At 34.9% G+C, this 26,330-nt stretch overlaps 2 protein-coding genes across 3 annotated transcripts; both read right to left on the bottom strand.

The window, feature by feature from the left end:
- Nucleotides 1-987: 987 nt before the first annotated feature.
- Nucleotides 988-4,505, bottom strand: LOC120183357 (tyrosine-sulfated glycopeptide receptor 1-like). Its single transcript, XM_039188070.1, is given in 2 exon segments — nucleotides 988-2,827; nucleotides 2,830-4,505. Coding segments are annotated over 2 exon segments (3,252 nt in total). The 5' UTR covers nucleotides 4,370-4,505; the 3' UTR covers nucleotides 988-1,115.
- Nucleotides 4,506-25,236: 20,731 nt separating this feature from the next.
- Nucleotides 25,237-26,330, bottom strand: LOC120183328 (photosynthetic NDH subunit of subcomplex B 5, chloroplastic-like). Of its 2 annotated transcripts, XM_039188054.1 has the most exons (5): nucleotides 26,058-26,330; nucleotides 25,888-25,951; nucleotides 25,757-25,817; nucleotides 25,624-25,684; nucleotides 25,237-25,553 (listed from the first exon to the last, which is right to left on the bottom strand). In XM_039188054.1, the coding sequence occupies exons 1-5, from the start codon at nucleotides 26,070-26,072 to the stop codon at nucleotides 25,323-25,325; spliced, it is 432 nt and encodes a 143-aa protein (XP_039043985.1). In that variant the 5' UTR covers nucleotides 26,073-26,330; the 3' UTR covers nucleotides 25,237-25,322. The 2 variants fall into 2 exon arrangements, with proteins under 2 accessions (XP_039043985.1, XP_039043984.1); XM_039188053.1 differs by having other exon boundaries at nucleotides 25,624-25,817.

Below are 26,330 nucleotides of genomic sequence, written 5' to 3'. Positions count from 1 at the left end.
AAAAATATTCTAATTATTACACTATTTAAGTTTAAAGAAAAAAAATTAACATATAATTAGCATATCAAACTTATAATTTTAAATAATTTTTATAAGTATCATATTTATTTATATAAAATATAATATAATATGAAAACTAATATTGTGATTTCGAGTGGACAAATATATTGTTTTTTAATATATAAGATCTATTTTTAATAAATCAAAGTTAAATATTATTTTAATAATAATATTTTTACCTCATAAAATTATAAAATAATTAATATACTAAATATTGAAAATATAAAATAATTTTAACTACTGAAATTTATTAATATTTTATTAAATTAAATTCTTTGTATATTATTATTATTAAGTTTATAATTTTGAGTAAACCATAGAGAATTATAATTGATAAGGATCCATATGAAAACAAATCGTTATTTCAGAGGTATTTATGTCCTAAGTTGTGGGAATTGTTCATTATCTAAGAATTTGGAGGTAATGACATTCCCACCATTTTAACATAAAAATGTTACTATTAATAATAAGTTATTATATGATAATGATTTTTTTCTGTGAATCAAACACGAGGATACAATTCCAGAAAATATCATTCCCCTTGTTAATGATATTTTTCGAAAACCAAACACACCCTAAAAGAAAAAGAAATCTAAGGGATACAAATAAGTCTTCAGGCGTGAGAATGTACCAACAATAATTCAAGAAGCTCAACGCAAGAACTCGAGAAGTATAATCCAAGTGAACAAAGTAAAATAACAATTAAAATTGTGTAAATTTCATTTTGTATGGACATGCATTATCAGTCACAGATGTAGAAATGGGAGTGAATCACACTTGAGCCGATTTGAGACTTGTAAACGCTGCAGCTTGGAAACTTTCTTTCTTTTAACAAATAGATTACTCATTCACCTATCTGACAAAAGGTTACAATTGCAATCAAGCAACTACAGTCTCTTCTTGATTCTGATTTCTTCTTCTTGTACAGCTGAAGTAGTATGATTGGACAAATTTATTCACATGGTTAAAAATAAAAAGGTGAAAGTATGTATACAAACATTTTGTGCATGTATATGTATATGTATATGTTTCCAAGAAGCGATGGAGGACACTTCTCACGAATCCTTATTTTGGTTTCTTGCGATTGTTCCAACACTCTCGAGCCAGTCAACAACTTCCTGGATAGTTGGCCTCTTGAAAGGATTGTAGTTGATGCACAGGCAGGCCACATCAAGCACTTGCAGCATTTCTTCATCCGAAGCTTTTCCTTTTAGGAGTGGATCGAAGACTTCATTTTGCTTGCCCTCACTCCTCAATCTCTGCACCCAGGAAACCAATTCTCTTGATGTTTTCGGCCTAGACATATCCACGGGCCTTTTACCAGTGAGCAGCTCAAGCATGACAACCCCGAAACTGTACACATCCCCTCTCAAGGTGGCTACCCATGCTTGCCCATATTCTGGAGGAATATAACCCAAAGTACCAACAAGCTCGGTTGTAACATGAGTGTGATAAGGAAGAATGAGTCGCGACAATCCAAAATCTGCAACATGTGCCTCAAACTTGTCATTAAGAAGAATATTGCTCGACTTGATGTCTCGGTGAACAATGTGTGGCTCACATATCTGATGCATGTAAGCCAGTCCAATACTTGCTCCCCTAGCAATCTGTAGTCGAGTTTGCCAATCTAACCGGGATGGACCATCTTCTTTCTCATGTAACCAGTAGTCTAAGCTTCCATTCTCCATATAGGAATATATTAATAGCCGAACTCCTTCGTGTACACAGTAACCTTGCAGGGACACCAGGTTTTGATGTTGAGCTGTGGATAGAGCTTCTACCTCAGCTTTGAACTCCCTCTCCATCAGGCCAACATCTCCTGAGAGCTTCTTAACTGCCAATTTGGTCCCATCTGCTAATATTGCTTTGTAAACCAAACCAAAACCCCCGCAGCCAATGATGTTTTCTTGATTAAAATTGTCAGTTGCTTTCAAGAGTTCAAATATGGTGAGATCCTTGACTTCATTGGTCTTGTTCGGGAACAGCATAACAAGGCTAGCATCCTTGTCGGTCTGTGGATGAACTCCAGAATATGAGTTGCAGGAAAGTGAATCTAGTTCAATCTTTTCGGCGTTCCCTCCTGGAATAATCCTTCTCTTGGACAATATCCACAATGATAGAACAGTAACAACCAAACCAGTACCAGCACAGATTCCAAGTACAAGCCCAATGATAAGTTTAGTGTTTAAGCGTTTTGGTACAGTGGGAGAATGGACACTGCCCGGTGCATTGGGGCAAATGCGCTGCACAATTGAACCACACAGACCTGGGTTCCCTTCAAAACTAGAGTTGGTAAAAGTATCAAACTGACCTCCAAACGGTATCGGTCCTTGAAGATTGTTGTATGCCACACTGAATGAAGACAAAAAGTGAAGGCCTCTTAAGGATTCAGGAATTTGGCCAGAGAGCCGGTTCCCAGATAAATCCAACTTTTCCAAGTTTGTGAGATTTGATATTTGCTCTGGAATGCTGCCAGAAAAGTCATTCTGGCTGAGATCTAACACATGAAGAAATTGCAATTGACCAATCTCCCCAGGGATGTTTCCAGTGAGGTTGTTGTTTCTCAGGTAAATAGCAGGTGGAAGGTTGGAGAGCTGGTTATACAGCTGCTGGCTGGTGGCATTATTGGGCATAACAAACACCGGGAGTTCCAGGTAACTTCTATCTACTTGATCATTAGACTCTTGTGTTGCCAATGCATACAGGCCTGCGAGTTCCTTGGGGAACTCTCCTGATATTAAGTTTGAAGACAAATCTATGTAAAAAGGTTTGGCAGGCCACCCAACCAACTGGGAATTAAACCACTGATTCTATTTTGGGACAGGTCTAGCACCTCTAGATTCTTCAGCTTAGCTAGCCAGTTGGGGACTTGACCAGTGAAGTTGCATCCTCCTAGTCCCAAAATCTGAAGATTTTGAAAACTTTCCTCTCCTATTATATTTTCATCATTGGGTATTGCTTCATTCACAAAGTTATTAGTAAGGATGAGAGTAGTAAGGTTTTGGAATCCCATCAAAATCCTTATTGCCCCAGTAAAATTGGTTAACTTATTAGTAGAAATCGAGAGGAATGATAAGGATTGCAATGCAAGTATGGCTGGTGATATCTGCCCCTCTAGCTGGTTACTAGCCAGTCTTACCGCAGTTAATGACTTGCAAGAATAAAGACTTAAAGGCAAGGTACCTTTAAAGTTATTGTTGCCAAGATCAAAAGTGTTGAGGCGTTGCAGGGTGGAGAAATTGAAGGTGGAGAGATCTCCTTCCAGATGGTTAACCCGCAAATTCAAAGTGATGAGGTTGGTGCAGTTCATTAGAGATGGTGGGAGATAACCAGTGAAGTTGTTGATGTGAAGCAGCAGTTGTTCCAACTTGGAAAGCTGGCCTATGACTTTAGGGATGGGGCCTTCAAATTCATTGGAAAACATCTCAAGGACGGTGAGCTGGGAGAGTTGGACGATGGCATCTCGGATTCTCCCGGAGAGGTGATTAAACGGTAAGGACAGTTGCTCAAGTGAGGCGATTCTGTAAATATCAAGAGGAAGTGTCCCGGACAGATTGTTAAAACCCGCACGAAAGATCTGCAGCTTGGAACACTTGTCCAGTCCAGTGGGAATTTCTCCATTGAATTTGTTGTAGGACAAATCCAAGATGGTGAGGGAAGTATTGATGCAGATCCAGGATGGAAGCTGGCCTGTTAAAGTGTTGTTGCTCACATTGAAAACACTCATATTCAGGGCTGCTGCCCGAACAAGAGAATCGGATCGAATGGTCCCTGAGAAGCGGTTGCTTGATAAGTTGAGTGTCCGGATATCATCTGAAATGAAATCCAGAGGCAGTTCACCATAGAGGCTGTTGTAGCTGAGATCAACAACTTCGAGGTGATTGAGGGAAGATAAAAATCCAGGGGGCAGAAATCCAGTCAACCGATTATAGGAAAGGTTAAGATGGGTTAAAAGTGTGAGGTTTACCAGAGACGTTGACAGATGACCTGTGAGGCCTCGAGAGGGCAGCGATAGCTGAGTGACTCGACCCATATCTGGATCATCACAAACCACTCCTTCCCAAAGGCAACAATCTATAGAAGCTGACCAATTCAAGGGGGATGAAGATGGCACTGTTATGTTGGAACGAAACCCCAAGAGAAAAACCCTGTCGTTTTGATCACAAGCAGCCTGGCAAGGAGAGGCAAAGAAGAAAACCTGTGAAATCAATAGAAGAAGAAGAAGAAGATTCAAGAGCAAGTGAAGCATGGAAAAAGTCGTGGGTCTTGAAGACGAAGCACCAAAAGAGGCCTCTTTGTCATCAATCATCGTAGGAAACAAGTAAGAAGAAGAAGACAACGTGAAGAAGAGAAAAGGATGGACAAGTACATCATTATCTGGTCTTGGTTAAGCTTGTACAAGATTGCAGTAAACATCCCATTGACCTCAGCAATCGAGAGAGAGAGAGAGAGTACATTTCGTGACATTCATAATTAAATATTATATATTGCTCTAATGGTCAGTTTAAAAAAAAAAAAAAAGAGGAGAAAGACAAAGACAAAGACAAAAGAAGGCAAAGGGCCTTTGTTGGGGTGCTATTATTGTTTATGATGAAAAAGAAGAATTCCCATTGAAGCGTTTACTTTTGGGACGGCTGCCACTGGATTGTGCCATTGTGGTGGTGGAGGTGGTGGTGGACTTTTTCCAAGATGATGATTGATTGATGACTATAGGCTCAAAGTGTGTGGGTAAAGTTTTTATCTCCTCATATTTATATATTATATTTTTATGTCTTATAATTGTAAATATAAATTGGTGCGAGTTGCAGATACTCAAAACCACCTGTCTAAAACGTAAACAGGTTCACTTCTTTGCCTTTTTACCTTTCAAGTATATAAAGTTTAGGGTAAAATACATGTTTAGTACTTGAACTATTAAGTTTGTTCTATTTTAATATCTAAATTTTATTTTTCCCCAAAATCACATATAACCAATGGCGGATCCAGAAATATTTTTTAGGGTGAATATATATATACTAATAACAAAAATTTTCGGTATGGGGAGAGTACAAATAAAATTTCAGGTGAGCACCTTTAGTAAAATAGACAACTAACATAAAGAAATTCGGATTTCATAGTGGGTATGTGCCCACCCTGGACAGTACATACATCCGCCACTATACATAACGTTTAGTTTAGGTTTCATTTTGGTACTGAGTTGAAAGTTTATCGAATTTTTTACGGATAAATTATATTATTGATCACTCAACTATCTTCTCTCTTATTGTAACTAAAGTTTAAAAAATTTCAATTTAATTACTCAACTTTGAAATTAATCATGTTTTAATCACTCTAATTTATTTTATTAATGCTTTTTGTGACATTACATTTTTTTATTAATATATAATTAAAATGAAAAATTAAATTTAAAAGTTAGAGTGATTAAATTAGGAGTCGTTTGAAAGCTAAATAATCAAATTAAAAAAATTAAACTTTAATGATCAAAATAAGAGTGAAAAGATAGTTAAATGATCAATAATATAATTTACTCATAAAAAGTGTCACGTACTATAGCCCGGTTAAGTTTTTAAGCACGATATACCAAAACAAAATAAAAAATAAATATTTGGAATGATTTAAAAAAATAAACGTTTTGGTATCAAAATGGGAATAATAATAATAATTTAGATACTAAACATGTAATTTATCCTAAAATTTATGGGATTTCTGTTTCCGAAATTTAGTGCCTTCTATGCTGCTTCATTTCTATGCATTGTAGACATATATTAGAGGCGTCCATCATTTTTAGTACTCTTTTTGTAGAAATGTCATGCTTGAGTTGGTTCCATGATCAAAATAGCATCAAAAGTAAAAATATTTTTTTTTATAAATTTATAATTAAACTTAAACACAATTTTTATTAAATTTATGGAAAACATAATTTGACTTATAAAATTTAAATTTAATAGATTAAATAAATAATCTATTTTTTTAATAAGTCTACAACTTTTTTGAGACTTTCAAAAATAGTATTGGGCTTGCTGTGTCATGATAACTAAGTTCCTCACACTTTTAAATTTAGGTTAAAATTATTATCTTTCAGGAAGCATCTTTCTTTCTATTATAGTTTATTCAAACGGCATCACAATAATAATATATTTAAAAATTAAAAAGAAAAAAAAGGCAACAATAGTCAGAACCCTTTGTTTTCGTATTATTATTATTATCATTTTTTTTATAGATAGTTGTTAATTTTATTAAAAATATAAAATATTCAGAATTATAATGAAGATTTACGAGTATAACCGTAAACGTAAACTGAATTATAATTGGGATATATTTTATAATCATTAACACAAAAATTAACCACCTAGATCACACAAAGATCATAAAAAGAAAATGTAAAAAAATCTAACCAATGCTCGAATAAAATAAAGATGTTGCATCAGTAAACGAACGACAGAAGAAGATGCAACTATTGGAATATCACCGACAAATCGTAAATCATAGTCAAACGACGTGAGAAAACTATCCACAAGCACAAAAAGCGTATCCAAATCAATATGAGGACCCAAAGCAGAGAATATCAACAGGATAACAAATAAGTGTCATCTTGATCAGTCGTGCGATGTCAAATCCAACCCCGTGAAAAAATATAAATGAAAAAAAGGCAAAAGACCGTAGGCTACCAAAAGGCAGAGAAAAGCGTGCTACAAAGACAAATATAAACGTGCCATAAAGATAAAGAATATGTCACAAAGACATAATTATTCTTATTTAAAAAATTAAAAAATATATATATAACCGACGAACGACAACCAATATCAAAATCGGTGTTGTTGCCGGTTAAACAAAATTAAATAGAAAAAAGTTAAAGATAAATAAATTTCACACAAATTTGTAAAATAAGGGGGAAAAAGGAGAGAGAGGAGGAGGTTATCATTTTTTTTATTATAATCGATCAATCCTATTATATATATATATTATCTGGGATATAAATAAAAATTATATATTTTAATTGAATCAATATAAGTAAAGATGTCACATAATCGAATCAAGTAATTAGGTTAACTTTTAATATCTTGTTCTTTTTAACGAAATTATCTATTTTTTAAAACTTTATAACTAATTTAATATATAAAATTAAATTCAAATCTGAACAACATAAATATATGTACACGCATGATAACCATGAACACAACAACAACAAAAAATAATAGCACATATAAGTCACTAGTTTTATTATAATACAAGGTGGCAGACAGGGTATCTAGGTGTGATGCATCGGTGGATTTTCTTTTAGAGCAACAATGTTTTATTTGTTTGTTTAATACTAGTGGGCTGGACTACCAATTAAATGGGAGGATTTTTGCTTCTTCTTAATTGCAATCTTTGAAACAATTGAATTGCTTCAACCCTTGCCCATTATGATGAATTACCCACGATGCTTAGGTTGATGAAAATTAGATTAATCAATATAATTTATTTTCTTGTCAACAGTTTATTTTTTTTATTTTTTTTTCAAAAATAATTTACCGTATGACTTTTCGTAAGTTATTTTCTGAACTTTTCACTTCAAAATATAAATACTCAAAATAATACTATTTTATACTGATATAATATTTTAACAATGGTTTAATAAAAATATCGGTTGTTAAAATACTTAAACTATATTTATTAATAATTTTAGTAATATAGTATTATATTTTTTAATATTACAATAATATACTCTATTATATTATAATTATATATGGTATTGTATTCCCAGTTACCGAATAGTAGAAAATAATTTACGCAAACATCATAAAATGAATTTTAGAAACGGTTTTTAAGATACGTACTACGGAAAATATTTCTCGAAAAATATGTTCGGCGAAAAAGTAAATTTAATTTTAATCGTAAAAATTGTTAAATTAATTAAATAGACTTTTGGTATTAATTAGGCCATTACTTATTGGTAGAAAAGATCTATTTATGTTTGTTTGAAGGGGGGAAAAAAGAACAGATGAAAATGATAATATAGATGGAATGAGTTGCATATTTACCTTGGTTCTAGTATAGATATAGAAACATAAAAAAAAAGTATCAGATTACATGGATGCATGAAAGGAAACAAGAAGTTGTTGGAAACGACTATCTGCACCGATGATGACCACTTGTGCAATGCTTTTGGGGTTTGTCTTCTTTATTTGCTCACAAAAGGGGGGGATGGGGGAAGTAAGCAGTAATGAATAAGGTCACTTTTTATAATATCACACAGCTCAAAGTGTTGTACTATGGCAGCCTCTTTAATAGCATTACGGAAGGCCTTGACAACCGGGAACTCCGGACCAACAACAAAAGTTTGGTTTTCCATGGAGCAACTAATACAAATCACGACTTCACCATTCCATGCAATGATTACTTCCCTCTGTCTTGCTCGAGATTGCAAGCGAGTTGTTTCACTCGGGTAAAAAAGATGCACAAACCATTTAGGAAGCTGAAAGCTTCACATGAACACGGTAAAAAATGAAACAAATATCAATTTCAAAACATATAGGGGAGAAAGAGAGTGTGCAAGAGAAATATTACGAACTCTTACCTCAAAGGTTTTCAGTATATGCTGCAAGAGTTGCCAGTAAAAAATGAAGTCGGTTATAATTACATCAGACTCATCAAAAAAGAAATATGGACAAAGGCATACAATAACGGATATCAGTATGGTCATATGATTACCAACTTAATTGAGGCTATTAATTCAAGTTTAAAGGAGGCGTGTCATTTACCTATAACTGCGTTGGTTAAAATGATATATTTTTGTTTAAGTTTTTTGAAAAACTCGAGGAACAAACTCTTATTTGAATGCAAAATGATCATATTTATCACCCAAGATTGATAGCATATCCATAAAAGAAAGTTGCATCCTCAAATGGGACGTTGGTATTAGAATTTTTTTTCATACCCATGAATAATTTCGTATGTTGGAGATGTCATTATCTCTTGAAGGGATTGAATCTAACTCTTTCAAAATGAATCTACAAGAAAGGTGGTTTGATTGTGCTTATTTCAAACTCTAATGTATCTATGCTTTCATGTTATAGCAGTTTGCTCACATTCTCATATGGAGTACAAATGCTATGTTTGTTTCGTATATTAGTTTTCGCAAGTTGATCCCGTATATCAGTCAAAGTATAAGAATTTGAGTTTCCCAATACGTAATGAAAAATATCCGAATGAGATTCAAACTTGACCTACAATTAAATTAGATATGATTTTATTAAGGGAACCGAGTCGTCCAAAATCCACTCAAATTCATTATGATATGAATATTCGAGAGAATACTAGAGAACCTAAAAGATATGTGCATTGTATAACCCAGACCACAATAGGCAAAAATGTGACCTTATTTTATATCCTCTCTCAACCGTAGACAATAATTATGTTATTTTATTTTCTGGTATTGTATTTTATGTTATTGTAGTTTGTATTTTGTTATAAAAATATTATTTTATGTATTTTTAGTTATTTTTATTCTTTTAATATTTTACTTTCACAATCTTTTAAAGATATATATTATGGTTATGTATGAAAATACCTAAACTTATTATCATATTCGATATATTATTATAAATTTTATGTATTTTTACCTTTTATTTTCTAAATTGGAATATTTAAACTTATTATCACTCTAATTTTATATCTAGGTTTATAGTTTTAGGTAGAAAAATATCTTATGAGTTAAAAAAATTAGGGACCAAAATAAAAAGAATGAAATATCTTAGGGTTTATATTTTAAGTCAAACTATTTTAATAATATAATAATTAAAACCCTAAAACCAGAAGCCTAACCCTAAAACAAAGGTGTTGTAAATGTGGTAAAGACACTTTTTGAAGGAAAAAAACGCTTTATACGAGTGCTACCAAACCATACAAAAAGCGTCTCTACCACTTATGTATGTGTAAGATGTGTCTAGTAGAATATGACTTTATTTAAATTGGTGATATTTTGGTAAATAATAATCAAAGGTTAATATTTGACAAATAATAACTTTTTGGGTGATTTTTGAATAAAATTGTCTAATTTAAGGGTTTCTTTTGTTTCACTGTAATTGGTTTGTTCAAAAATAATTTTTCTCATTTCTCATTGTTGTTTAGTTGGTGAAAAATAAATGTCAATGTAATTTATTTCATTGGTCAACAAAATTTCCTTTTTATTTTTCTGAAAAAATGACTAACGATTTGATTTTCATAAGTCATTTTTTAAATTTTTTACTTTAAAGTATAAATATTCAAAATAATATTATTTTATGTATCTAATAATATTAATATACTATTTTAATATTATTTTAATAAAAGTATTAATGATCAAAATATTTGTATTAATAAATTTAATAATATAGTACATTTTTCTTATTTTAATATAATAATATTATTACATATTTAATATTTTAATTTAATAAATAATTTATAAAAAATTATTTTAATAAAATATAATAGTCTTGATGATTTATTTATAAAATTGTTAAAATAATATTCGAATAATAATATTGACATAAAAATATTAAAAAATATTCAAATATTTTAAAAATAATATTATTATTTATTTTATAATAAATAATATTATTTATTGTATTCAATATTTATAATAAATATTTTTTTTTAAAATTTTTTAACCAGTGAAAAATGATTTACATAACATTATCTAAACACCATAAAATGATTTTCTGAATTTATTTTCCAAAAAAAAAAATTTAATTTACCGAATTCATTTTCAAAATCTTTTTTCATCTAACAAACATACTCCAATTGTTTTGTTAAAATTATACATTCTACGAAGGTAATTACTTAAACAAAAACTCTCTAAAAAGAATAATATATTTATCACTTAAACCACTTTAAATTCAGATTGTACATTATATTGAATTAATCCATTGCCCGATATTTACATCTCCACTTGGTTGTGGGAGTTTTAGGGTTTCGGGTACCTGACCACTTGTAGGGGCTGATGCACTATGGCTTTAGGATACTAATTACACACTCTTATTTCTATATTATTTTATTTATTTCCATAACTTAAAACGTACTATTTGATAATAAATAATGAAAGATTTCCTAAAATTAACTTTACATGAATTTGCTTAGTGACATTTTTAATCTGATCGTAATATCTTGATTAAGTTGAGGTATTACAACCAAAATGTGGATTATCAATCAGGCTTCTTAAATCTAATGCTGGATCTTTCATGCCCTCTATAATTTAAGATTTTTTTCTTTCAATTTGGCCTTCCAACTCATAAAATAAACCTGACGTGGCCCTTTAACAAATGTTTTTTCATCGTTGATCATTACAGTACTGATGTCACAGTTAAAAGTGTTGACATGATAGTCCACGGTGCTAACACGACAGTATAGGGTGGAAGATTAACTAAATTGGTAACTCAAACATGACAGATGGACTGTCACGTTAGCACTGTGGACCGTCATGTCATCATGGTGAACTGGCACGTCAGTACTGTAATGGTCAACGAAGAAAAGCGTTGGTCGAACAGCCACATTGAATTTATTTTCTATGTTAAAAGGCAACATTAATAAGAAGAAAAAATAATACGATGACCACATTGATTTTTTCTCAAACTTAAAAACTTTCTTATTAAAAAATCTGAAGATGTTACAAAATTTATTGACATGTAATATATATATCATTAATTTGCAAAAGTCTATATAAATCTATAGCATTTTTAACATGTATACAAAGAACAAGACGAATACATTCTATATTTCTCTCCGATTTGATTCATTGAAATAAATTATGCTAAAGGTTCTTGTTGATTAAGATACGACACAATAGAGTGCTCTTTATAAAACTTTATGTAAAACAAAAATATTAAATCCAAACAAAAAATTACAATGTATTCAAAAAAAATTTAGGGACAATAATTACAAAAAAAACATCATATATAAAACAAAAATATTAAACTTACAAATATAAAGAAAAATAAAATTTTTCATTGAGAATAATGTCCAACATCAAAAGAACCCAATAACCTTTTATAAAAATCATTGTCTCTGTCAAACGAAACGTTTTACAAAATAAAAAAAGTTGGTGAGCAAACCAAATAATTTGGTAATATGCTCTGATACATAATTATCATTATATCGACAAATAACCTTTTATCAGTGAGGGAATCTGATCATACTTGACCACCGATAAACAAATCAAAAAACAAATGTTGTGGAAATCTGTGTGAGAGCACCAACATGGTTGTAGAGGTCTACGAAAAATGTACTAAAAGCTATAAGAAACGTATCACAAGAGCTGAGAAAAAAGCGTGCCACAAGAGCAAATAAAAATATGTCATAAGGAGATTTTTATTTAAAATTAAAAAACTCAAAAAAAAAAAAGGACATGATTTGAAAAACAACAAGAAAATGATTTGAAAAACAAGATTCAAATTAATAATCGCCGGTGATTGACAACAAATATTAAAATTAATGTGATAAAAATATAAAGAAATACGACATAAAAAAACTCAGAAATCCTTTATTTATTTAAATTTAATGAATATAAATTAATGTGAAATCGATCATCTATGGTAACGGGATCCAAGGTCCCTTTCAACCCCTTCGACTTTTTCTGTTTCAGACACAAAAAGATTATATAATATAAAAATAATTAATTTACGATATGGAATACTTTAATATATCATGCAAGAAATGTAATTAAAATTCAATAAACAGCTTCTTCAAAAAAATCCATCAATATGAAAGGAATTTACTAACTATTCAAATTTACATTAAAAATAATTATATATTTGATTAACTCATAATATTAATTTAATTAATACTTTTGTGCATATATATATATAATATCATAGGCTTAGTGTAAAAGAAAGTGTACAAATTATACCTATTTTTGTTTAAACTTTTTTTGAATTAATGTAAGCGTCTAAAGTTACCAACGTTATCATTTTAAGTGTTTAGAGTGTCACAATCGTTAAAAAATGTATTATCTGACACCTGTTACGTTTATAAAACTTTATTTTTTTTAAATTTACTTTTTTTAAAAATAAAATATTTTATTAAAAAATCCAATTTTCCCCCTAAAATATAAAAAAAAAACTCTAAACTCTTTAAATGTCTAATTTCACTTCATATTGATATCAATGGGCTTTTTGGTTAAGCGGAGTTGATCCCGACAAGTGCGATAGCGACAAAATAGTTGCGGCTGGAGTCAATGGTTGTTGTGAGAATAACAGGCAGATTAGTTGAGAATTATATATTTAATGTTTACAGGTGGATCCAAAACAGTTGCGGCTGGAGTCAAAATGCTTGTTGTGCTCATCCTCCTTGGGCTGCCAAGTTTCTATGTTTCAACTTCACCCACTTTCTAAGGTCTTTGATGATTCTACAGTCATTTGGTGATCGTTTCTTCTCGTGCTGTATTCAGCAGTGTGTTGTGGTTTTCACAAAAGAAAGTTTGCATGGTTTTGTTTTAGACATATTTTAATTTTAATTCCAAGTCACTGGTGTTCAAATCCGTAATTTTTAAGAACAACAACGATTCTTTTAATTACCGAAGATACGGTCGGAAATTGCTGACAAATTACCCTGACCTTCCTCTTGATCAAATATTGAATTCTGACGTTATTCGGAAACCAATTTTGAAGAAACTTGAGAAGCCAGTTTTACTTTCTATACGAATCATCCAGTTTTTTATATGTAGTTAATTAAGATACTAACAACAATTGCAGTAATTAGGATTAAAATAATAGTCATAATATTTTATTTACTTTATTTTATTATATATTTTAATTTAAAAATAAATAAATAAGAAATTATAATTAGTGTCACGTGACAGGATTTAAACGGACAACAATTATTTTTTAATGCCTATTACATTTTGTAGACGTTTTATTTCGACCATATCATATAATGAATATATTACATAATAATATATATATTTATACTTTTCTTTTTATTTTACAAAACCAAATAAGTACACAACAGCCCACTTGTGTTCGATCCAGTAACAAACCTTAAGGTAGATTAGGGTTCCTGATGTCTCAGCAGCTTTCCATCTCACCCCAGCCCCGCATGGTCAACAGTCCACGTCCAAGAGTCCCACGACCGAATCCATCGGTCAATAACCCTCACCAATGTCCGAGTTTCACGGTCACACACAACGATCCCGAAACGTCCGACAACACCAACAACCCACGAAGACAACCAAGTTAGAATAGGACTCAAATGCTTAGCAAATCCTAGGCTATAAATAACATATGTAATCAACACAGAAAGGGGGATTTTTACACACACAAACACACAAGTTTTGTACACGATTACGAGGGAAATCAGCAGCAAACCGCAAATACTCAAAGTACTTGTAATATCCGAAAGCAAGAAAGAAATAAAGGTAGCCTTTTTTACCTCGTTTGGTTCTTCTTTGCATGCGAGTGTAGATCCTTTCCTTTGTTTTCGTCTCCTCATTCAGACGGCCGATGACCCGGGGAGGGGTATTTCGAGTGGATCTATTCTAGATCTACCCTCCCGAGGCCTCCTTTTCACAAAATCAGTATGTTTTTTTAAACGAGGGTACAAAGACCTCTCGGAAAAATGAAAAATTTTGATTTTTGCCGCCGATGAACGGTGGTCGTCGCCGTTCAACGGCGGCGGCGAGGCGGCGACGGGTGTTTTCTGGGTTCATCAAGAACCCAGGTGGCGGCGTGTTCATCCAAAGATGAACTGAAGAGAGAAAACGAAGAGATGGGAGAGGGATTCGGCTGATGAGAAGAGAACAAATGAATTTTTTTAAAAAAACTTAAGTTATATACTAAAACCCCAGATCCGCGTGTTTTTCTTAACGAAAGGAGAAACTACATGTTTGGTCCTCTCGTTTTTTTAAAAGGCTCGATTTGATCCCTGATTTCAATTTTGAATTCAATTTTCTTTAAGATTCAGTCTCCGTTTCTGATTTTCTTTTAATTCGGCCACCCAAGTTTGCGTTATTTCATTATGATTCTCTATATATATACGTACATATACATTGTTATAATATACTATATTTTTTCTTTTTCTTTATTTATTTATTTATTTATACTATAGTATATTATATTATATATATATATATATATTACTTATATATATATATATTTTTTTCGTTCTTTATATATTTTATTCTATTGCATATATTTTTCTTATGTAAATTTATACGTATATATACATTGTTATAATATACTATATTTTTTTTCTTTTTATTTATTTATTTATTTATTTATACTATAGTATATTATATTATATATATATATATATATATATATATTACTTATATATTTTTTTCGTTCTTTATATATTTTATTCTATTGCATATATTTTTCTTATGTAAATTTTAATATATGTTTGTACTTTTTTTATTTTTATCTATTTATTGGTTTATATTCTTATTCTATTTTTCTTTCTTTATTTTCTTTTTCCTTTTGTATTTTCTTTATATTTATTCATACTTCTGTGTGTACCTTGTTATTTTCTTTATTCTGTCTCTTTGCCTCATATTCTTCCTAGTACTTTTATCTTCCATGTCTTCATTCTTTTTTTTTATTATTGGTATATATATATTAACTATTTTTATTTTCTATTTTTCCTCATTTTATTTTACCACTTTTATTACCTAACTCGTTTCTTGACTTTTTAAGGGGATTTCTAAACCAATCCAAGGTAAGTGATTTGGATCGATATTTTTTACCTTTTAATCTAAAACTATAATTTTCTTAATTAAGACAATTGGAAATTACATAGTACCGAAAGGGCGGTTCAAGGGTGTTAATCCTTCCTTGACCGTAACCGACTCCCGAATCTGACATATCACTGGTGAGACGCAGATCAGGTAAGAAATAAGGTATCCGATTAACCTATTTATTTTTAAATAAATAATTGGTGGCGACTCCAATCCACATTTTTCAAGTCGAAGCCCAATTCCGGGGCCCAACCGAAAGACGGTTGCGACAGCTTGGCGACTCCGCTGGGGACAGGTAAGTGAGTCAGGCTAAGGTAATTTCCAGTTGTCTTTTTAACGAAAAAGGTAAGTTTAAATTTTAAGGTAATATTTCGATCCTTATTACTTACTTTTGATTATATTTTTTTGAGTAAATAGTTGGACTGACCGTTTTCTAATGATTTCAGCTTTTCAAACATTTTTCATCTAAGGCTCTAAACCCGAGCTCCGAACCCGTTTTAAGTGGGGGTGAAAGCGACGCCTTCGTGTGAATTTATTCACCGTGCGGGCCTAGCAAGTAGCCTTCGGGATTCATATACCTTATGTCTTCGTGTGAATTTATTCACCGTGCGGGCATAAGGGAATGTGTCCTCTCGAGTTTAACTTAGTCCACACAAGCCTGTGATGGGTTTAGGACTAAGGGTCTGGCAAGCCCAAGGGGGCACCGGCAAGGAGAACTCGGGTACCGTTTTTAAAACCTAAACTGGGAGACCATGAAGAATTAGAGCCTACCCCAAAACCACGTTCCAAAACCTAGGATATTTTTACCCTAACCATGTTTTTTTTGTGCTTTTTCCTTCCGTCATTTTTTTTATTTGTATTTTTATTTTGCTAACGTTTTTGCCTTTGTGTTTGTTTTCTAGCATTTGCATCATTACAAGAGGTTATTGATCCCAAAAAAGCGTTTGTTATACACAAAATAATTCAAATTAATGGACAAAGGTGTTGTAATACAAGAGATTGAAAACGCTGAGGCACGACTATGGTCCGAGAAGACTCAGAAAGAGAAGGGAGAAAGTCTTCAGGGAAATTATGTGTCAGAGCTGGTTAGTCACGCCGCTGTCAGCCTGAAACAGAATGATGTCCAAGAACTGCGAAACATTTGGGATAGTTGGAAGAATGACAGAAAGCAGAAGTTCAGCCAACGATATGGTGATATCGCCCTCTTGCTCCATGTCAAGACTGATGAGCCCCTGCTCCGAGCATTAATTCAATTCTGGAACCCAGGATATAGTTGCTTCACCTTTAACCGGGAAGACATGGTGCCTACTATTGAAGAGTAAACTACTCTACTGCACTGCGAAGGTATCAAACTAGAGAGAGCATATATCAAACACATCAAGAGTCAGCCTTTCAAGAACGGACTGGCCAAGATTGCAGGGGTTGATGAAAAGTGGGTAACTGATCGACTCCGGCACAAAGGTAACGGGGAAGGAATCGAATGGATCCATATAAAGCAACTAATGAAAAATCACCCTGATGAGTGGAAGACTGTAGACCTTTTTGCACTCGGTCTGTATGGTTTGATTATCTTTCTGAAGGCTTTGGGGTGCATTAACGCTGCCGTGGTAGAACTGTTTGAGCAACTCTCAAAACAAGTTAACCCAGCACCAGCCATCTTGGCCGAGACCTTTCGATCTCTCAACCATTTCCGAAGAACTGGCGGAGGAAGATTCACTTGGTTTATGCAGCTCCTTCAGGTCTGGATTCACAGCCACTTCTGGAAGACTAACGGGGTCGCCTACCGCCGTTTCAGCACCACTTATTCACCTCTAGGTGAGTTCATCACCTTGAAATTGCATGAAGGCGCTTCGAAGGAAAAATCGATGAAGGTCTTTACGCATCTTCAGGACCGGGATATTGTCTGGAGAGCCCCCTGGTTATTCTTCAGTGATGTTCTTTTCCGATGTGGTGACTCTGATACTGTGACCTTACTTGGACTTTGGGGAGCAGTCGGGTATGCTCCGTTATTAGCACTTAGACAATATGGGGCACGTCAGTTTGTCCCAGCAACATGCGGGATAACTAGGTCAGAGTTTGAGTATCACGGTGATAGCTATAAGAAAATGATCAAAGAAGCAGCCGATTCATGGAGGAAAGTATTTCGGATGGATGTTGTAGCTGCCAGAAGCATGCTTACTCTTGATTATGTGGAGTGGCGAAGGTTGAGGAAAAATGACAATATTCTGGTACCAGACTGTGAGGACACCCGTACCATTGAAGAACATCTCAGGCATGTCCCTTCTAAGCTTGAGATAGCCAAGACCGAGTTTGAAGCTGTGAATAACGAGCTGAAGCAGAGAATAAGGGAACTTGAAGCTGAACGTTATCAGTGGAAGCTTGATGCTGACTCTCAGAAAGATCGGGCAGATAAACTGGAAAGAGAACAGAAAAGGGCCCGCTTTGAGCTTGAAGACCTGAGAAAAGGGTATCAAGATAAAGTCAAAGATAACTCCAAGTTGAAAGTGGCTTCCGAATACTGGAAAGACGAAGCTCATAGCCTGAAAAGGAAGTTCGAGGGGCCTGATGAGAAAGCTTGGAAGGAACATATGAAGACTGCCCAAAGACGCTTGGCAGATAGTCAATATCAGAACCAGCGCTTGAGAGTTCAGGTAGCTGACTTAGAAAAACAACATGAGAAAAATGGCATGACGATTGCTGAGTTGGAAGCTGTTGTAGATGGGTTCAAGAAGCAAGCAAACGAGCTTCAGATAGTGCCCTTCGACGGAGGATTACAATGGCGTTTCCGTTGGGAGCAAGCACAGCGAAGGGTGAGGGCCCGCGATGCAACCATCCGAGATTTCCTGGATCAAATGCAAAAAGCAGCCCGTCATCTTCACGGCCTAGCAAGGGAAGCTGGAGTGGTTCGACAAGGCATTCAACCAGTAACAGATGAAGGCAGAAGACTCGTCAACCTACTGGAAGCCGTTCGGGGTCTAGAGGATTTAGTCCGAATGTACCTTTAATTTGTTTTTATGTCTCTAAAAAGATAAAACATTTTTGTCTGAATAAGGATTATTTATAATAATGAACACTTTTCTGGATCAATGCCTCCAATTGCATACATCATACATTGCATTTCTTGCATTTTATATTTCATGTTTGTTTATTTTATATTTTCCATGTTTTTACATTCGTATTAACTAACAGAACATGTCTCAGACACCGAGCTTACCATCGCAAGCATCAGATACACATCACCCGCACAATACTCGAGCAAAAAAGAGACAAATGGAAGCCAGAATGGAGAAGATCGAAGAGAACATGGCAAGACTTCAAAAGGAATTAGAAGATAAGATGGCTCAGAACAGTGAAAGTACTCTGGAGTCCATAAAGAAAAATTAGGAGTCATTGGTCAACCAAATCGTAGCCAAGTTGTCGGGTCTACAACAAGCTAGTGCATCATGGGGCATTTCTTCCGAGGGGGTGGCTATACCACCAACCCCGCAAGTGGTTATCTCACCCGGAATATTACCCGGGGACGCATCTGCTACTAAAGGGAAAGCAGCACTACCCGGGGACTCATTCGTTACCAAAGCGAAAGTTGCACCTGCTGTGAAGATACAAACTTCTACGATCATCCCTGACGATCATCCGGATGATTATCATGTCCCAGACTTTGATGAGGAAGATAAAGCCAAAAAGATGGAAGAAAAGATAAAAATATTAGAAGATCAAATAAAGATGGTCCAGGGAGACCATGATTATTATGGAGTGGACGCAATGGAGCTGAGCCTAGTTCCAGACTTGGTGCTTCCACCAAAGTTTAAAGTTCCTGAGTTTGAGAAGTTCGATGGGAACAGCTGCCCTTCAGCCCATATCACTATGTTCTGTCGAAAGATGACAGGATATGGCGGGAATGACCAACTCCTGATCCATTGCTTTCAGGAGAGCCTGTCCTGTTCAGCTATTCGGTAGTACAACCAGCTTAGTCGAACTCATATCAAGACATGGAAAGACTTAGCCAAGTCTTTCTTGGAGCAGTATAAGCATATCAACGATATGAGACCAGACCGGGTTATGTTACAAAGCCTGGAGAAGAAACATAATGAGTGTTTCCGACAGTACGCACAGAGATGGAGGGATTTATCTGTACAAGTTCATCCACCCTTGGATGAAAAGGAAACTAGAAATCTGTTTGTTCAGACCCTGAAGGCACCTTACTTCGGGCATTTGGTAGCAATCACGTCAGGGAGCTTTTCAGATTTAGTCATGGCCGGTGAAATGATCGAGTTGGCCATTAAACAAGGAAAGATTGAGGGAGGAGACTCCAGTAAAAAGCCTCCCATGAGAAACAAAGAGCGAGAGATCAACAATGTGAACACCTACAACGTCAACAAGGGGGTTACGATCTCAAGTTCAAATTCCACAGCAGCTGTACCATCCGGTACTTCTAGACAAAACCAGAGGGACCCAAGAAGGGAAAGGGAAAGGGAGCAGTTTGACCCTATTCCCTTGACATATAAAGAATTATAGCAATAGCTCTTCGACACTCATACAGTGTCGCCTTATCCTATGGATCTAATAAAGCCCCCTTACCCGAAATGGTATGACGAGAGCGCTCACTGCGAATACCATGGCGGTGTGCAGGGGCATTCGATTGAAAGTTATCTCGCATTCAAGAGACTTGTGCAACGAATGCGTAACAAGAATTGGATCACTTTCAACTCCGGAGCACCAAATGTCGCCCATAATCCCTTGCCCAATCATCAGGAGACAGGAATCAATGCCGTTACTACCGAAGGGGGCAGGAAAATTAAATCGAGTGTTTCGGAGATCAAACCTCCTTTGGCTTGGGTATGGAGCCAAATAGTGAAGGCAGGGCTTCTTGCACCATGTCCAGATACGACAGAAAATGAAGATGGTAACCATTGTTGTTACCACAACAAAGAAGGGCATAAAGTGCAAGATTGCCCAGAGTTCAGATCGTTAGTTCAGCTCATGATGGACCAGAAAGAGGTGGAGTTTCATGAAGAAATTCAAGAGTCCTTGGAAGCAGATGTTTGTGCCATCGCAGAATCATCAGACAGAAGATTTGGTAGGGGTAGTCCTCTGATAATTACCCCTAAGGCAAGCATGACAGTAATAACACCAGCTAAGGTGGTAATCTCAGCACCGCGGCCTTTTCAATATAAGGACAATCGGCAAGTGCCATGGAAGTACGAATGTCAGGTGAGTACTTCCAGAGGATGTAATAGCAAAGTGGGGCAAAGACCACTTGATCCATTCAAAGAAGATGTACTAGTTGTCAATGAACCTATAAAGGAGGAAGAAGCTAAAGAGTTCCTCAAGATCTTGAAGCATAGCGAGTACAACATTGTAGAACAACTCCACAACTTACCTACACGTACTTCAATGCTAGCACTATTTTTAAGCTTGGAAGCACACCGAGAAGCGCTGTTGAATGTCCTTAATCAAACGTTCGTGCCACAAGACATACCAGTCAGCAAGATGGATCGACTGGTGAATAATATTCAAGCTGATAATCTCATCTCATTTTCAGATGATGAGATTCCATCCGAAGGAAGAGGCCGAATAAAGGCGTTACACATTACTACCTACTGTAAGGGGCACGCTTTACCAAGTGTCTTAATCGATAATGGTTCGGCCTTGAACGTGATGCCTTTGGTTACGTCGAAGAGGCTACCAATAGATACCTCTCATATGAGAGCTTGTCAGAATGTGGTCCGAGCATTTGATGGGACCAAAAGAGAGGTAATCGGAAAGATCGAGGTACCATTGACCATCGGACCAGCCACCTATGATGTTGAGTTCCTTGTGATGGATATCATGCCGTCCTATAGCTGTCTTTTGGGAAGGCCATGGATTCATCAAGCCGGAGCAGTACCCTCCACGTTGCACCAAAAAGTTAAATTTGTTATTGACGGTGCCTTAGTAATTATCAACGCTGAGGAATATATCGTGGCAAGCGTGACCACGGAGGCTCCATACATCGAAGTAGACAAGGAAGCTATAGAATGTTCGTTCCGCTCCTTGGAATTTGTGAATGCCACATTTGTGGCAGAAGGAAAGAGGATCCCAAGACCACGACTCTCCAAATGCACAAGGATGGAGATCAAGCAAACCCTGGGCCGAGGCGCCAGAACCGAGAGAGGTTTTGGGAAATATTTGCAAGGAAGGATCAATCTTGTCCTTCCTATCTCAAAATTAGACCAATTTGGGCTCGGTTTTCAGCCCAGTTATCATGAAAAGAGAAAGGAGATCCAAAAGAACCGGGAGAGAAGATTGGCCAGATTGACTGGAAACAAACTCCAATGGAAGCCTATGGCATTCCCACCTCTTTTCAGAATATTCAAGTCAGGTGGTTATGTGTTTGAGACCACCATGTCCCAGTTAGAAGCGGCTCTGGAAGATCTGAACATCAATGCCGTGACCACAGAAGATGTTGACAACGAAGATAGATCCGGAATATGCCCTCTGCCACCTGGTTTCGTGTCTAGCAGTTGGTCGATGGAAGAACTACATGTGGTTTACAAGAGTCTTTCAGAGTAATATTCGAACTATCCCTATTTACCTATACCCGGGGCAATAGGTGATCTTTTGTAAGGGTGAATAAACATTTTTTTAAGTTTAATAAAAGATGCATTTTTCTTTTTCCATGACAAACAAACTTTTCTTTTATTTTTGAATTCGTTATCTATCTCCTTCATTCCAGTACTTCATCTCCAGTAACTCACGAAGTTAATCCTTGACTGTTCCGTGTGGGATATTATCCTCTCACACATGCACATTTTTCTCCTTTCAGGTTCCCAGATAACGATAATGTAGGCACTAATGATCCTGATCCGGATGTGGATTTTGAATCAACCATTTGTCTTGGGGAATTTGATGAATGCGATAACGGAAAGGAATGCAACTTGCCTACCGAATTATTGAGAATGATAGAAAGATAAGAAAAACAAATACTGCCACATGAGGAGGCGATCGAAATCCTAAATTTGGGCACTGAGGAAGATCGAAAGGAGGTTAAAATCGGTACAACTCTTTCGACTGAAGCAAGACAAAACCTGATAGTCTTACTTCAGGAGTACATAGATGTGTTCGCTTGGTCGTATCAAGACATGCCAGGACTAGACACAGATATGGTAGTTCACAAACTGCCAATCAAACCAGAATTCAAACCTGTGCAGCAAAAACTAAGAAGAATGCGACCAGAAATGCTCCTTAAGATCAAGGAAGAAGTCAAGAAGCAATTTGATGCCGGTTTTCTTCAAGTAGCCAAATACCCGGAGTGGGTGGCCAACATAGTGCCTGTGCCGAAGAAGGACGGTAAAGTACGCATGTGTGTTGATTACCGGGACCTTAACAAGGCAAGTCCCAAGGACAACTTTCCTTTGCCACACATAGACACTCTGGTGGACAATACAGCCGGGAACGCCTACTTTTCATTCATGGACGGATTTTCGGGGTACAATCAGATCAAGATGCATCCTGAAGATATGGAGAAGACCACTTTCGTCACAATGTGGGGAACTTTCTGTTACAAAGTGATGCCTTTCGGATTAAAGAATGCTAGGGCAACATATCAGAGAGCTATGGTGACCCTGTTCCACGACATGATGCATAAAGAAATCGAGGTTTATGTCGACGACATGATTGTCAAGGCACAGACTGAGAATGAACATGTCGAGAATTTGAGAAAGCTCTTCCAGAGATTGAGAAAATTTCAGTTACGGCTGAACCCTAGCAAGTGCACCTTCGGGGTGACATCTGGGAAGCTATTAGGCTTTGTAGTCAGCAGAAAAGGCATTGAGGTTGATCCTGATAAAGTCAAGGCTATCCAGAGTCTACCTCTACCACAAATACAAAAGGAGGTCCGAGGTTTTATAGGAAGATTGAATTACATAGCTCGGTTTATAACTCAGTTAACCGACAAGTGTGATCCAATCTTTCGCCTTCTTCGAAAAAACAGCCCTGGGGCATGGGATGAAAACTGTCAGATTGCATTCGAGAAGGTAAAAGAGTACTTATCTCACACATTATTTAATATACTATATTTTTTTTCTTTTTCTTTATTTATTTATTTATTTATACTATAGTATATTATATTTTATATATATATATATATATATATTACTTATATATTTTTTTCGTTCTTTATATATTTTATTCTATTGCATATATTTTTCTTATGTAAATTTTTAATATATGTTTGTACTTTTTTTATTTTTATCTATTTATTGGTTTATATTCTTATTCTATTTTTCTTTCTTTATTTTCTTTTTCCTTTTGTATTTTCTTTATATTTATTCATACTTCTGTGTATACCTTGTTATTTTCTTTATTCTGTCTCTTTGCCTCATATTCTTCCTAGTACTTTTATCTTCCATGTCTTCATTCTTTTTTTTTATTATTGGTATATATATATTAACTATTTTTATTTTCTATTTTTCCTCATTTTATTTTACCACTTTTATTACCTAACTCGTTTCTTGACTTTTTAAGGGGATTTCTAAACCAATCTAAGGTAAGTGATTTGGATCGATATTTTTTACCTTTTAATCTAAAACTATAATTTTCTTAATTAAGACAATTGGAAATTACATAGTACCGAAAGGGCGGTTCAAGGGTGTTAATCCTTCCTTGACCGTAACCGACTCCCGAATCCGACATATCACTGGTGAGACGCAGATCAGGTAAGAAATAAGGTATCCAATTAACCTATTTATTTTTAAATAAATAATTGGTGGCGACTCCAATCCACATTTTTCAAGTCGAAGCCCAATTCCGGAGCCCAACCGAAAGACGGTTGCGACACATTTGAGGCACTTAAAATGATAATGTTGGTAACGTTAGACACCTACATTAACCCAAAAAAAGTTTATGCACATAAACGAGAAAACATGTATAATTTAGATACTTATTTTTATATTAAACCCATAAAAAATATACTAAAGTATTTTTTGTCATCTATATCTCCAGTATAATCACTATTAATAAAAATCAAATAAATCTAGTTTTTCTCCCTTTCTGAAGAATAAACCAAATTCTTTTGTATCTTGTAGGTAACGTAAGATCCTCTTGATAGTAAAAAGATGTACTTCTGTAGGATTTTTCATGTATATGCTAATTAGACTCACATAATACATGATATCTAGCCTTGCTGCCGTTAAATACATCATACTTTCCACGATTAAAAAACTTGTATTCTCGTATTAATAGAAGTTTATGTGTGTTAGAAATCATTCTAAAAATCATTAAAAGTTATTTTTTATAATTGTTATATTAGGTTGTGCGCGAATTTGAAAAAGTTCACGTCCGTGATACTCATAATGACCATAATAGCAGTTGTTACGTCCGCAACCGTGATAAACACAATGTGATCGAAAACGCGATCGCGACCGTAATTTGAATCCTGACTCATCCTAAGCCAAACGTCAACAGAACTATGCATTCAATTTCGGTGAAGAACCAACTTTAAGTAACATTCAATTTTATCAAAACAAGGGGAAAAACTATACTTCCCATGCTCACATGGCTATATATGGCTAATAATTACAAATAAGAAGAGAAGTTAACGCTTTGTGATATCATCTTTCTTGATAGTGAAATCCCAGAGATCTCCATATTTCTCATTAAAACCCCAAATGCTCATGGTGTTGTAGTCATTGATTAGCTTAGCACGAGCTCCCCTTTCCATGTTATATATCTGAGGCTCAAAGTGGTGAGGCTTATCTGGTTTATCCATCTCTATTATGCAGAATATAATCGTAAACACTCCACCTCCAATGAACAAGTACTCCCCCTACACCATCAATAAATTCATCAAACAATAGAACATTTTGTAATAATCTTGTCTACTAAATGAATTTTACCGGAGCATTGAAGAACATTCCAGCTGCAACTGCGGGGAGGAAAAGCCATGAAAGAAGTCCTGCAAGGAGTTGAAAACAATCAATTACAAAATTAATGTATGAAAAGAGTAACAAAGAATGAAGAGATTTAGCTTGGAAGCCTGTGGTTGGTTCAATAGCTTGAATATCATCAGCAATGGCTCCCCAAAATGTTCCTGCAACTAAAACCTTCAATACCAGTGTTTAAACAGAAACAACATCAAAATTCCGCTCTTTCTAAGTTACCTTTCTCCTCCTCTCCTTCAAAGTAAGTATGGTGCCCATCATACTCTCCATACTTAAAATCTTCCTATAAAACACATGCATCGAAATCAACCAACACATTTACATAACCAACACAAATACGGCTTTGTCCTTGAAGCTTTTTTTATATATATAAGATGAAATGAACTGACAGACAGGGTCTTCATTAAGATCAGGTTCAATCTCGGACAACCCTGCAGCTCTCAATCTTGTGAAGCTGATTCGTTTTCTAATCGGCTTGAAATCAACAAAACTTGCCTCTCTCTCTCTCTCTCTTGGATTCAAGCTTCCTAAAGCAGAGTTTAGGCACCCAATTTACTGAGGCGACTGAGAGTGGTGCATGAATTGCCATTTCTGTTCTCTCTCTCTCTCTCTCTCTCTCTCTATTGTCTCGTTTTTTACGGATTGAGCTTTGGAAGCCTTCT

Source organism: Hibiscus syriacus, unplaced genomic scaffold (genome assembly GCF_006381635.1).
Source record: "Hibiscus syriacus cultivar Baekdansim isolate YM2019G1 unplaced genomic scaffold, ASM638163v2 tig00112758_pilon, whole genome shotgun sequence".
Taxonomy (NCBI): Eukaryota; Viridiplantae; Streptophyta; class Magnoliopsida; order Malvales; family Malvaceae; genus Hibiscus; species Hibiscus syriacus.
Note: the sequence above shows the minus strand (reverse complement) of the source record. Positions and strands in the feature narration are given on the sequence as shown.

Bases quoted from the DNA above. Each gene is read 5' to 3' on its own strand.
- LOC120183328 (XM_039188053.1), bottom strand. The intron at 25,818-25,887 runs GTAACTTAGAAA...TTTTAGTTGCAG, and splicing joins TGAAGGAGAGGAGGAGAAAG to GAACATTTTGGGGAGCCATT. The intron at 25,554-25,623 runs GTAAAATTCATT...TTGATGGTGTAG, and splicing joins GAATGTTCTTCAATGCTCCG to GGGGAGTACTTGTTCATTGG.